This window comes from Heloderma suspectum, chromosome 4 (genome assembly GCF_057233095.1).
Source record: "Heloderma suspectum isolate Gila_16-S chromosome 4, 16-S_ref, whole genome shotgun sequence".
Taxonomy (NCBI): domain Eukaryota; kingdom Metazoa; phylum Chordata; class Lepidosauria; order Squamata; family Helodermatidae; genus Heloderma; species Heloderma suspectum.
Window position 1 is genome coordinate 312,847,913 of NC_139461.1, and position 13,320 is coordinate 312,861,232.

Sequence of the window (13,320 nt, forward strand, 5' to 3'; positions counted from 1 at the left end):
GTGGCCCTCTTCTTGTGGAATTCCCTGCCTTTGGAGGTCAGGCAGGCACCAACATTGTGTTTCTTTCGGTGCCTTCTAAAGACATTTTTCTTTCGAGAGACTCTCCCTTGAGTGACAGCCATGGTTTATTATGTTCAGGATTTGTTCCTTTTACAATGTTATAACTGTTTTAATACGATGTTTTATTCTTTTATCTTTGTTGTTCGCCAGTCTGAAATCTTTTGATGTGAGGTGGTATATAAATATTGTAAACAAATAGAGAAAGAAAAACTCCAAGAATAATTTATTAAACCACCTTGATCTAATCTCATAATTCATGAGAGTGACAGATCTATTTCTTGATTCTGGTCCATTTCCCCTCAATGCCTGACAAATCAATTGTTGTTGTTCAGTCGTGTCCAACTCTTCGTGACCCCATGGACCATAGCATGCCACGCCTTCCTGTCCTGCACTCTCTCCCGGAGTGTGCTCAAGACAAGTCCATATTCACTGCATCGGTGATGCTATCTAGCCATCTCATCCTCTGCCATCCCCTTCTCCTTTTGCCTTCAGTCTTTCCCAGCATCAGGGTCTTTTCCAGGGAGTTTTCTCTTCGCATTAGGTGGCCAAAATATTGGAGCTTCAGCTTCAGTATCTGTCCTTGCAATGAGCACTCAGGGTTGATTTCCTTTAGGATGGACTGATTTGACCTCCTTGCAGTCCAGGGGATTCATAAGCGTCTTCTCCAGCACCACAGTTCGAAGGCATCAATTCTTCAGTGCTCAGCCTTCCTTATAGTCCAGCTCTCACAGCCATACATTGCTACTGGGAAAACCATAGCTTTGATTATGCGGACCTTTGTCGACAAGGTGATGTCTCTGCTTCTTAATATGCTGTCTAGGTTTGCCATAGCTTTCCTCCCAAGGAGCAAGCGTCTTTTAATTTCATGGCTGCAGTCACTGTCTGCGGTGATCTTGGAGCCCAAGAAAATAAAATCTGTCACTGCTTCCATTTCTTCCCCTTCCATATGCCAGGAAGTGATGGGGCCAGATGCCATGATCTTTGTTTTTTTAATGTTGAGTTTCAAACCAGCTTTGGCACTCTCCTCTTTCACCCTCAACAAGAGGCTCTTGAGATCCTCTTTGCTTTCTGCCATTAGGGTGGTATCATCTGCGTATCTGAGGTTGTTGAAAATTCTCCCGGCAATCTTAATTCCGACCCGTGATTCATCCAACCTGGCGTTTCTCATGATGTACTCTGCATATAAGTTAAATAGGCAGGGCGACAATATGCAGCCTTGTCGTACTCCTTTCCCAATTTTGAACCACTCGGTTGTTCCATGTCCGGTTCTTACTGTTGCTTCTTGACCCTTGTACAGGTTTCTCAGGAGAAAGGTAAGGTGGTCTGGTACCCCCATCTCTTTCAGAATTTGCCACAGTTTGTTGTGATCCACACAAAGGCTTTAGCATAGTCAATGAAGCAGAAATAGACGTTTTTCTGGAATTCTCTTGCTTTCTCTATGATCCAGTGAAAGTTGGCAATTTGATCTCTAGTTCCTCTGCTTCTTCGGAACCCAGCTTGTACTTCCGGTAGTTCTCGGTTCGCATACTGCTGAAGCCTAGCTTGTAGGATTTTGAGCATCACCTTGCTGGCATGTGAAATGAGCTTCTTTGGAATTGGAATATGAACTGACCTTTCCGGTCTTGTGGCCACTGTTGAGTGTTCCAAATTTGTTGGCATATTGAGTGCAGCACTTTAACAGCATCATCTTTTAGGATCTTAAATAGCTCAGCTGGAAGACTGTCATCTCCGCTAGCTTTGTTGTTAGTAATGCTTCCTAAGGCCCACTTGACTTCACTCTCGAGGATGTCCGGCTCAAGTTCAGTGACCGCACTATCATGGCTATCAGGGATATTAAGATCTTTCCTGTATAGTTCTTCTGTGTATTCTTTCCACCTCTTCTTAATCTCATCTGCTTCTGTTAGTTCCCTGCTTTCTTTGTCCTTTATCATGCCCGTCTTTGCACAAAATGTTCCCTTTATATCTCCGATTTTCTTGAAGAGATCTCTAGTCTTTCCCATTCTGTTGTTTTCCTCGATTTCTTTGCATTGTTCATTTAAGAAGGCCTTCTTGTCTCTCCTTGCTATTCTCTGGAACTCTGCATTCAGTTGGGTATATCTTCCCCTTTCTCCCTTGCTTTTCGCTTCCCTTCTTTCGTGAGCTACTTGTAAAGCCTCATCAGACAGCCACTTGGCTTTCTTGCATTTCTTTTTCTTTGGGACGGATTTCGTTGCTGCCTCCTGAACAATGTTACGGACCTCCGTCCATAGTTCCTCAGGCACTCTGTCTATCAGGTCTAATCCCTGAAATCTATTCCTCACCTCCACTGTATATTCATCAGGGATATGATTTAGGTCATACCTGAATGGTTTAGTGGTTTTCCCTACGTTCTTCAATTTAAGCCGAAATGTTGCAAGAAGCAGCTCATGATCTGAGCCACAGTCAGCTCCAGGTCTTGTTTTTACTGACTGTATGGAGCTTCTCCATCTTTGGCTGCAATCTGATTTCGACATTGACCATCTGGTAATGTCCATGTGTAGAGTCGCCTCTTGTGCTGTTGGAAAAGAGTGTTTGCTATGATCAGCGTGTTCTCTTGGCAAAACTCTATTAGCTTTTGTCCTGCTTCATTTTGTACACCAAGGCCATGCTTGCCTGTTATCCCGGTGATTTCTTGACCTCCTACTTTAGCATTCCAATCCCCTATGATGAAGAGGACATCTTTTTTTGGTGTTAGTTCTAGAAGGTGTTGTAGGTCTTCATAGAACCGATCAATCTCAGCTTCTTCGGCATCAGTGGTTGGGGCATAGACTTGAATTATTGTGATGTTGAACGGTTTGCCTTGGATTCGTACTGAGATCATTCTATCGTTTTTAAGATTGTACCCCAGAACTGCTTTTCCCACCCTTTTGTTGACTATGAGTGCTACTCCATTTCGTCTAAGGGATTCTTGCCCACAGTAGTAGATATGATGGTCACCTGAATTCAATTCACCCATGCTTGTCCATTTTAGTTCGCTGATGCCCAAGATGTTGATGTTCAGTCTTGCCATCTCATGTTTGACCACCTCCAGCTTACCTTGATTCATTGATCTTACATTGCAGGTTCCTAAACAATATTGTTCTTTACAGCATCGGACTTTCTTTTCACCACTGGACACATCCACAGCTGAGTGTCCTTTCAGCTTTGGCCCAGCCGCTTCACTCTTTCCGGCGCTACTTGGAAATTCCCTCTGCTCTTCCCCAGTAGTATATTGGACACCTTCCGACCTGAGGGTCTCATCTTCCGGCGTCATATCTTTTAGCCTTGTGATACTTTCCATGGGGTTTTCTTGGCAAGAATACTGGAGTGGATTGCCATTTCCTTCTCCAGTGGACCACATTTTGTCAGAACTCTCTGCCATGACCTATCTGTCTTGGGTGGCCCTGCATGGCATAGCTTATGGCTTCACTGACTTACGCAAGCCCCTTCGCCACACCAAGGCAGTGATCCATGAAGGGGGACAAATCAATAGCAACAACAAAAAGAGAGATTTGGCCTGATGGAAATCCCTGGATAAGGAGGAGAAGTGCCATAAGGAGGTGAAGGCCCTTCACCTCATTCCAGTCAATCAAGCTTCAGGCAGATAAGGGACACAGAACAAGTCCTCCAAGAACTGGTGCATTTGGGGAGGCTTATATAGGAGAAAGGAACTTGGATCCTGGCCGTTTTGGGCTATAAAGCCTCAAAGCACCACTGAGTTGCACTCAGGTACACATTGGGAACCGGGCAATTCTGTCAGTTCAGATGTTATGGTCCATAGAGGATCAACTGACATTTCCAAGTGGTCTTCAGAGGCAGCCCTACATAGAGCATGTTAGAGTAGACCAGTTTGGGGAGGCTATGCAGGCACGTATCACAGAGGCCAGATTTCCACCTGAGAACTTGTTTCTCAGGGTCTAAGCCACCAGTTAGGCACTGGGCTGCTTTAAGCTGAAGAGACAGCTCAGCATCTGTCCTTCCACAGGCCTGTTCCTTCAGTCCTGTAACATGGTTGCCAACTTTTTTCATGGCAAGTATCCTTTAAGAGCTGGCAGAATAGCAACAGGCAGAGTTCTACCCATCGCTATTTGACAATACTGTGGGAAAGTACTTTCTGTCGAATTTCTGCTTTTTGTGCAAGTGAAGGAGTTCTGCTGGAAGGAAAAAGTGGTGTCATTAATACTAGGAATGGGTGAACATGCAGTTTTCACATTCACCTGAACCCCACTTTCAAGCCTGACTCGCCTTGTTTCCTGAATTCTTTTGCGCTCTTTTTGATTGCATTCGGAAGTGAAAAGGGCAAATTTTGAATGGGAAAAATGTGGTTTTTAAGAAGTGCATGAAAATTGTGCACTTTTTCCCCAAAGAGCAAAGCATTTTTAAAGCGCTAGTGTAAGTTCTATAATTTGTGATCACTTTTAGAGAATGTACACTCTTGTTCGCAGTCAGGCTTGCTTCCTTTCTGCAAAACATTTTCCCCATGCCAAAAAAGACTCATTAATTTGGTGATCACTTTTAGTTTGTGGAGAGGACTTTGAGAACAGGACAGAAATATTTGCCACTTTTTAAAAAGGGGAACTGCCACCTTAAAACCGTGTTCTCTTGGAGAAAACTTTGTACCATCTACTGTGAACCCCCCTTCCCCCAAACCAAAACAAACCAAACCAAACCAGGCTCACCCCAACTCTGGATTGCTATGGAGGTTCCATGCAGGAGAGAGGAGTGAAACTAGAAACCTCCCCAAGACTCATGGCTGAGAGAATTCCATCTTTTCTTTTCAGGGTTCTGGAATCAAGTCAATGGTACGTGATACTCACTTGGGGACCTCATTGCTGGCTAATCCATTGGGGTTTTAAACATTTTGACACCTCCCCCTTCAAAGGTATTGTTTATTGCCTTTGTATTCTGTCATTTCTCCAGGATGTCTTTTCCCTTAAACTTTCCCCCTTGGAAGGTCCAGTGCTTATTTTTGCAAATGACAATGCTGTTGCGCAGTTCACTGTGCAAATTGAGGTGTTCGCCCAGAATGTAGATGGATCCCTTGCTTCGATACTCGTCATGGGAGATGTAAGTACCACCTGCTGAAAGAGATGCTTCTGTGGTTGGCACCAGGCTGCGTTTCACCAGCTCTGGGTGGTGGTGTCTCAGTGAGACGTGGAAATCTGACCAATCCCATCTGCCTTGTGACCAATTTGGCTTTCTCAACTGTGCATTCGCAGAGCCTCAGTCTGGCCACCATCTTCTCTGTGGTTGGTGGCAAGCTCTCCCTGACCCTGTCCATCACCAGGTAAGTGATCCACTGCTTTTTCTGCTCCATATCCCCCTGTCTCTGGGCCAAGCTACACCTTCACCCAGTCATGCATGCTTGATAGTTTTTCTTACTCTTCTCTAAGTACACCTGTCCCTCCCATAATGCCACCCTTTGTGGGAGGGGGTTAAAAAGAGGGGCAAGCCCCCATTGACTCCAATGGAGACCTTTTTCTTATTTAACAGCTCCCCCCCAGTTGGGAGGGGGAATATTTAATCTCTCCCCCAAGCTGCCATGGTCCTGATCTGAATCAGGGCTGCACAAGCTTTCACAAGAGTAAGAAAAGCTACTGCGAGGAGCTATGCTATGCGTGACGAGAAGAACGTTTAGTTGGGCCTCAGACCTGGTTCTGGACGTAATCAGCAGAGACAGACAAAGGCAATGAGCTTGCCTGCCAGATCTCCCGCTCTGGTGGAGCCCTGAGAGTGAGAGGTGGGGGCAGCTGCTCCTCCAGGGAGCCCTGCTGGCCACTCGTAGGCTGTGGTGTGTGCTGCAGTGGGTGAGCAGGGCCAGGGCAGTGGTGGTGGCCGTGCATGCAGGGGCCTCCTGGTGGTGTGTGTGCACGCTCCACGGCCCTTCCCAACGTGCTGCCTGAGGAGGGGATCCACCCTGCCTCGTGGGAGGGCCGGCCCTGCCCCGGCAGCCCCCACTCCCCCATTTGGAGGGTTGGGGGACCCAAGGAGAATTTGGGGGGATGTGGCGGCTTCAAGGAGGAGGAGAGGATGGGAAAGATACACTATGCAAGCACGAGAATGAATAAGACTCTTAACACTAATGAGGGCTAGTAACACGATATTTAAGCAACCAAAGTGGGCAAGATTATCGCCTGCCTAAGTTCAGTACCATTTTCCTGAACAGCTTCCACCGGTCACATTTTGGACTGGGAAGAGGGAGGGCTCTGTCATGCTACTGATGACATGATTTGGAGTACGCTGCCCCCCCCCCCAGTATTCCCTATGGCATTCTGAATCATGTGGGGAGTCTTTCCAGTGTGAGGGGGAATTCCTGTTGTGTAAATGTACATTGCCATCATAAAACCATCTGCTTGCCCATTTTACCCACCAGAAGGAGACCACTTTCCACACGTTGATTTCTGACCATCTCCTCTTTTCCTGCCCCTCAGCCATGATCTGCAGCTGGTATCTTCAGGTGTTGGCATCTCTCAGGTAAGCTGATCTTTCCCGTGGCATCATTTTCCTCTCAAGGACTCTTAGTTGAGAGTGATGGCTTTGGCTCACTGATATCCTCCCTTCATCTCCTCCTTCTCTTTCAGGTGGCCGGTCTTAAGCCCCACTTCAGTAGCCTGCTGGGAGAAATCATTTTGCCTCTTCTCAATGGTGAGAGACCAGGCAGAAGGTTCGACTAAATCCTCAAGATGAAGGGCTCAGCTTGAAAGGGATCTCCATGTTCAGAGGGTGGTTGGAGATCCCTCCAGGTTCAGAGGCTGTCTTCCGCTGGGTGCCAGTGGCTGCGTGGCAAGAGCAGAAGAGAGGGCAGGAGGAGAGGAGAGGGCAGTGGGAATTGCCCTGGTCCTGGGCTTCCTGGAGGCAGGATGCTGGACTAGATGGACCCTGGTTCAGGCCTGCACTTTAGGGTCCTCTTTGGATGCCGTTGTCTGTGTGCCTCCCTCATTAGAGGGGAGGAGGCAGAGGTCAGCAAGGGAAAAGGTTCTGGCACACCAGTTATGAAAGACTCTTCCCCAAGGATGTGCAACTTGCTACAGCTTTACTATCAGAGGTACCAGAGAAAAGCCCTTTTGCTCATGCAGACATTTAAAAGTTGTAGGTGGATGCTTTATCAGTATGCACTTCTGTTTGTTATGATTAGACTAAATTCATCTTATGTTTCTGCTGTTTTATGCAGTTGTAAACTACCATGGAGATTAGTCTGATAGTCTAAACCAGACTTGAGTAGAAAGTCGATCTCCAGATATTTTGGACTTCAACTCCCAGCATTCCTGAGCAGTGGCCATGCTGGCCTGTGCTTCCGGGAGTTGAAACCCAAAACGTCTGGTGATCTCCCTTCTGCCTGCTTCTGTTCCAGACAAACAACCAAGGAGTGTGGGAAGTGTTGTCGTCACTGTGGCCTGGTCAACTGGACCAGGACCAAAACCATTGGATTTGTTTTTCTAGGGCCCCTTCGTGACGGAATCCCAATGCCTTCCATCCCAGGCACTGAGCTGGTTAATGTCAATATACAGATTGTCCAGGTAAGATATAAGCGGTGTAAACCATGCTTGGCCAAGTCCCTTCTCTCTCCCCTTGACTTGGCAGAATGGCAACAAGAAAGACACAAACTCACTGGCTCAGCGTGAGGCAATGCAAGCAAATCGCGTTGCCAGGGTGCAACCTGGACGTCGGCTCTGCCCCTTTCCTTCCCCTTTGCCCTTTCCTCTTCCTTCCGCCCTTCCCAGTTTTCAGCTTGTGAGAACAGTCGAGAGTGCACTTACGAATCCTGTTGTGGACGAAGTGTGCAGCAGAGGAGAGAGGGAGAGATGACTGGAGAAGGCGAGGCAAAGCAGGGGGAAGTGGGGAAATGAGGGAGGAGAGGGAGGGGAAGAGGAAGAAGAACAGGAAGCCGGCCTGACCTAGTCGGAGTAGAACCCGCAGCGGCTGCTCTCTCCCACTCCTCGCCCACTGTTCACCTCCACTGCCTTCGCATTACGCTCATCATGTCGATAGGAGCCGCATTTCAGCCAGGCTCTGACGGCTGAGAATTCTGACGATTTCCCGGAGACGGGCAGAGGAAGCTGGAGTGGGCTGTCCTGTATGTCCCTGCTGACCCTCCACTGCCCTAGCAGTTCATGGTCCCTGCTCCAGCCCTTCTCAGCATCCAGGGAAGCCTCCTGAGGCAGCCCTCTCCGCCAAGGACACGTGGAAGGAGTGCAGAGAAGCTGCCCAGACAGGCCGTCCAGCAGCTCGAGGGCCCGTCCCAGCTTTCTCTGCCTGGCTCCAGGGGAGCCTTCGGACTTCTCAGCACCAGGGCCTGGTTTCCTCGTGTCTACTGTTACCAGGAGGAATGTCACCTGCAGAGAGGAGTCAAATGGGGAGCACAGGCCTCTGGCTGCAGCCCAGCCGTCCTCGCAGGCAGGCAGGGCAAAGGAGGACAAACGTTGTATGCAACATGTTACGGGGAATCTCCCTGGGGTGGGATGTGCTGAAGCAGAATGCTTAGAACAAACCGCCCCCTTTCTCTCCTTGCTTAGGGTGTCCTCGTGCTCTGTGCCTGAGCCAGAGGATCTCTCATGCACAGAAGTCTCCAGAGCAAGAGGGAAAGAGAGGCCGGCCAGGAAGAATTCATCTTTGCATGCCACCCGCTGAGCTTTTCCTATTGGGCGGAATAGAAATGTAAGAAATGCATGAAATGAATGAATGACGAAGAAGCCCCTGAACGACCTCCCTCCCTCATTGCTCGAAGTTGATTCCAGCGGCTTCCTTCCCATGTGAAGTTCAGCTGTAATGAACATCCCGAATGTTTCCCAATCTGGAACTAGGCACACGTGAGCCTTCGGCAAGCCATGAGCTTGAGATGCTTTCATATGTAAGGCTCGTAGAGCTACCAGTCAAAGGCACTGTGAAGCTATTCTGTCTTGTCTTGCTTAACTGATCTTTTTTTTTGGGGGGGGGAAATAAAGGAGGGCTGCAAACTGAAGACCTCTGGATTCCCCAACCATTCTCTGAATGTTGCAGTGCAATTGCACAATAAATGCCTCATCCAGCAACACCCTAAGGGCCCAATCCTATGCATAGTTAGCAGACAAATGACTCTTAGCACAGTCTAGGCTGGAGCATGGGTGTTGTAGGCCTTTTCCCGTCCAAACATGCATAGGATTGTGCCTCTAGTGTGCCTAATTTTGTAACTCCTTCTACTTAGAAGGTAATTCGTTAAATATAAGGAAAGACGGCATTAACCTTCCAAAATGTACCTCCAAAGGGTACTTTTTTAGGCTCCAGGGACACATGGAGAGCAACCAAAATGATGCTTCCCAGCCCCGGGGAAAAGGGAATGTTGTCGTCTTGGAGAATGGTTGAAGACATGTCTGGGAGCTTTTCTAAACAAAACATTGTGCAGATCAGGGGTGGGGAAAATGTACCCCCCTTGATGTTGCTGGACTTCAGCTCCCATCAGCCCCATCAACATGGCCAATAATCAAGGATGATGGGACTTGTAGCTGAACATCTGGAAGTTCACTGGTTCTTCACCATATTGCTAAGGCTTGTTTTTGTAGAGTCTCTCTTCCCCCGCTGTATTTTCTTGCCTGATTTAAAGTTTCCCCAGTGTTAAAATTAAGGGGGTGGGGAAGAGGAGGAGTGGGGGATTTATGGGAAGGTTTGGAGAGGGGGCCTTCCAGGATCTTCGTGTTCCTGATGACAACTTTGGGGTAGAATAGGGCCTTAGCTCCACAGGAGCCCCAGCTTAAGGAGCTCATTTGAGCCTAATCCAGATCACAACATGATTTGCTTGCTTGTGATGAGCTCCTTCTGAACTGAGCCTGATAGGGGAGGGGAGCATCTCACCCATCCCTAACTGTTAACAATGACAGTGTTGACACAAAATTGGTTTGGGGATTGCACATCCGATTACTGATTGGTGGAAGTCCCAATTGTGCCAACAAAGCAGTGCGCCCCTGGACATCTTTCATGATACCGCCAAGGTGCCCCACCCCTCCCACTGTTTTCTAATGAACACATTGTCTAAGCAGCAGCAGGGATCCCTTCAGAGCTCAGCGGGGGTCTCCATCCAGCTGCGCGGTCTTCCTTTCCAGTGAATGCCTCTGGGTCACACGGTGGGCTCAGAGACATTCTGAAGAAATGAAGATGGCAGGGGGCTGCAAAACGATGCTTTTCTCTGCCCCACACAAGACAGTCCTTCATTCTTGAGAGCAGTTTAATAACATAGGCCTGCTCGTCGTGGGGAAGTTTGGAATAGGGTCGCGTTAGTGCCTCTTCACCAGAATCAGAGAAAGAAGAGAGGAATCTTCCTTCCTGGTTCGGTTTCAGAGGCATGGCTGTTTATGTCTTGCTGGTTTCTGCTATAGCTTCGCGTCTGCTCAGCCCCAAATCCAAGGAGATTTTACTCCCAATCAGATCACTTTCTGCCTCTCTTAAGTTTTCCCTGCAATCATTCCAATAGTAAGTTTGGGGGAAAGAGTTCTTACTTGTTTATTGATGAAGGACGGTGACGGAATTATGCCCTTCTCCTGGCACAGCCCGAAGTTCCTATTAGTAGAGAAGGTGTCTTCGGGGAGGAAGATGCCAGGATAATGATGGGGGGGGGGAATGGAAGCTCCAACAATTGTCTCAACTGATAAGATATCAATCTCACTAAAAAGCACAGAAAGTAAGGGTGCTGAATTTAGTTTGGCCATTGAGACACATGTCTCGTAGGGAAGAGAACCCTTATAATGGCAAACAGACAAAACTATGTTGTTAGGCTGAAGAGTGAACTCATCAACATTATGTTCTCCCTTGGTCAGATGTCCAGATGTCATTTTTCCATATCTTATTCTAAAAATCAGAATTACATGCCTGAAATTTTCTCCCCACCCTTATCTCTGAAGATGTTATCATAGACACCGATTTGTCTAATTTAGTTTAAACTGCATCTAATTTTGCGTAAGTTTGATTTACAGCTTACAAAATAAAGTGATATCATTCCAGAGGGGGCTCGCTTGGTTTTTCTTCCTTGATGCTAAGGTTCTACAAGTAGCTGCATTTATCTTCTGATTGGAGCCAGTGAACTTTGGTTGGTAATCTTGTGCAAGAATTTCATACCGATGGTGAGTGGGCATTGATTTATTCATTTGCAATATTTATACACCGCTCCACATCAAATATTTTGGAGCAGTGAACAACAAGATAAAAGAACAGAACACCATCTTAAAACAATTCAAACATTTTAAAAGAAACAGGCATGGCAGAAGATTTAACATTTGAGGCATTATTCAGATGGACGAAGAAGCTTTCTAGTTTACTTTGTTTAGCTATGGGCATAGAGAGATCCACCATCCCTGCAGCAGACCTAACACTTTCTCTTGCCCTTATTAAAGCCCTACTAAGGTACAACATAGTCTAAGATATAAAAAAGAAAAGCTGAAGTCAAATACTCCCTTTAAAGGGAAATAATGCATACAAAAGCTAATAGAGTTTTGCCAAGAGAACATGCTGATCATAGCAAACACTCTTTTCCAACAGCACAAGAGGCGACTCTACACATGGACGTCACCAGATGGTCAATATCGAAATCAGATTGATTATGTCCTTTGCAGCCAAAGATGGAGAAGCTCCATACAGTCAGTAAAAACAAGACCTGGAGCTGACTGTGGCTCAGATCATGAGCTGCTTCTTGCAACATTTCGGCTTAAATTGAAGAACGTAGGGAAAACCACTAAACCATTCAGGTATGACCTAAATCATATCCCTGATGAATATACAGTGGAGGTGAGGAATAGATTTCAGGGATTAGACCTGATAGACAGAGTGCCTGAGGAACTATGGACGGAGGTCCGTAACATTGTTCAGGAGGCAGCAACGAAATCCGTCCCAAAGAAAAAGAAATGCAAGAAAGCCAAGTGGCTGTCTGATGAGGCTTTACAAGTAGCTCACGAAAGAAGGGAAGCGAAAAGCAAGGGAGAAAGGGGAAGATATACCCAACTGAATGCAGAGTTCCAGAGAATAGCAAGGAGAGACAAGAAGGCCTTCTTAAATGAACAATGCAAAGAAATCGAGGAAAACAACAGAATGGGAAAGACTAGAGATCTCTTCAAGAAAAATGGAGATCTCAAGGGAACGTTTTGTGCAAAGACGGGCATGATAAAGGACAAAGAAGGCAGGGACCTAACAGAAGCAGATGAGATTAAGAAGAGGTGGCAAGAATACACAGAAGAACTATACAGGAAAGATCTGAATGTCCCTGATAGCCATGAGAGTGCGGTCACTGAACTTGAGCCGGACATCCTCGAGAGTGAAGTCAAGTGGGCCTTAGGAAGCATTACTAACAACAAAGCTAGCGAAGATGACAGTATTCCAGCCGAGCTATTTAAAATCCTAAAAGATGATGCTGTTAAAGTGCTGCATTCAATATGCCAACAAATCTGGAACACTCAACAGTGGCCACAAGACTGGAAAAGGTCAGTTTACATTCCAATTCCAAAGAAGGGCAACGCCAAAGAGTGTTCAAACTACCGCACAATTGCGCTCATTTCACATGCCAGCAAGGTGATGCTCAAAATCCTACAAGCTAGGCTTCAGCAGTATGCGAACCGAGAACTACCGGAAGTACAAGCTGGGTTTCGAAGAGGCAGAGGAACTAGAGGTCAAATCGCCAACATTCGCTGCATCATGGAGAAAGCAAGAGAATTCCAGGAAAACGTCTATTTCTGCTTCATTGACTACGCTAAAGCTTTTGATTGTGTGGATCACAACAAACTGTGGCAAATTCTTAAAGTGATGGGAGTACCAGACCACCTTACCTGTCTCCTGAGAAACCTGTACGAGGGTCAAGAAGCAACAGTAAGAACCAGAGATGGAACAACCGATTGGTTCAAAATTGGGAAAGGAGTACGACAAGGCTGCATATTGTCACCCTGCTTATTTAACTTATATGCAGAGTACATCATGAGAAATGCCGGGTTGGATGAATCAGAGGTCGGAATTAAGATTGCCGGGAGAATTATCAACAACCTCCGATAAGCAGACGATACCACCCTAATGGCAGAAAGCGAAGAGGATCTCAAGAGCCTCTTGTTGAGGGTGAAAGAGGAGAGTGCAAAAGCTGGTTTGAAACTCAACATTAAAAAAACTAAGATCATGTCATCTGGCCCTATCACTTCCTGGCATATAGAAGGGGAAGAAATGGAAGCAGTGACAGATTTTACTTTCTTGGGCTCCAAGATCACCGCAGACGGTGACTGTAGCCATGAAATTAAAAGACGCTTGCTCCTTGGGAGGAAAGCT

General features: G+C 46.8%; 1 protein-coding gene across 1 annotated transcript in view; it reads left to right on the plus strand.

Annotated features, from left to right (window-relative positions):
- The window catches only part of LOC146349070 (BPI fold-containing family B member 4-like), a 35,384-nt gene extending 26,790 nt beyond the window's left edge, over positions 1-8,594 (plus strand). Inside the window, exons 10-16 of the mRNA XM_084854857.1 lie at positions 4,839-4,859; positions 4,978-5,124; positions 5,277-5,344; positions 6,489-6,531; positions 6,639-6,702; positions 7,498-7,574; positions 8,571-8,594. Coding sequence (XP_084710983.1) covers positions 4,839-4,859; positions 4,978-5,124; positions 5,277-5,344; positions 6,489-6,531; positions 6,639-6,702; positions 7,498-7,574; positions 8,571-8,594 — 444 coding nt within the window. The remainder of the gene's footprint in view (positions 1-4,838; positions 4,860-4,977; positions 5,125-5,276; positions 5,345-6,488; positions 6,532-6,638; positions 6,703-7,497; positions 7,575-8,570) is intronic.
- The last annotated feature ends 4,726 nt before the right edge of the window (positions 8,595-13,320 follow it).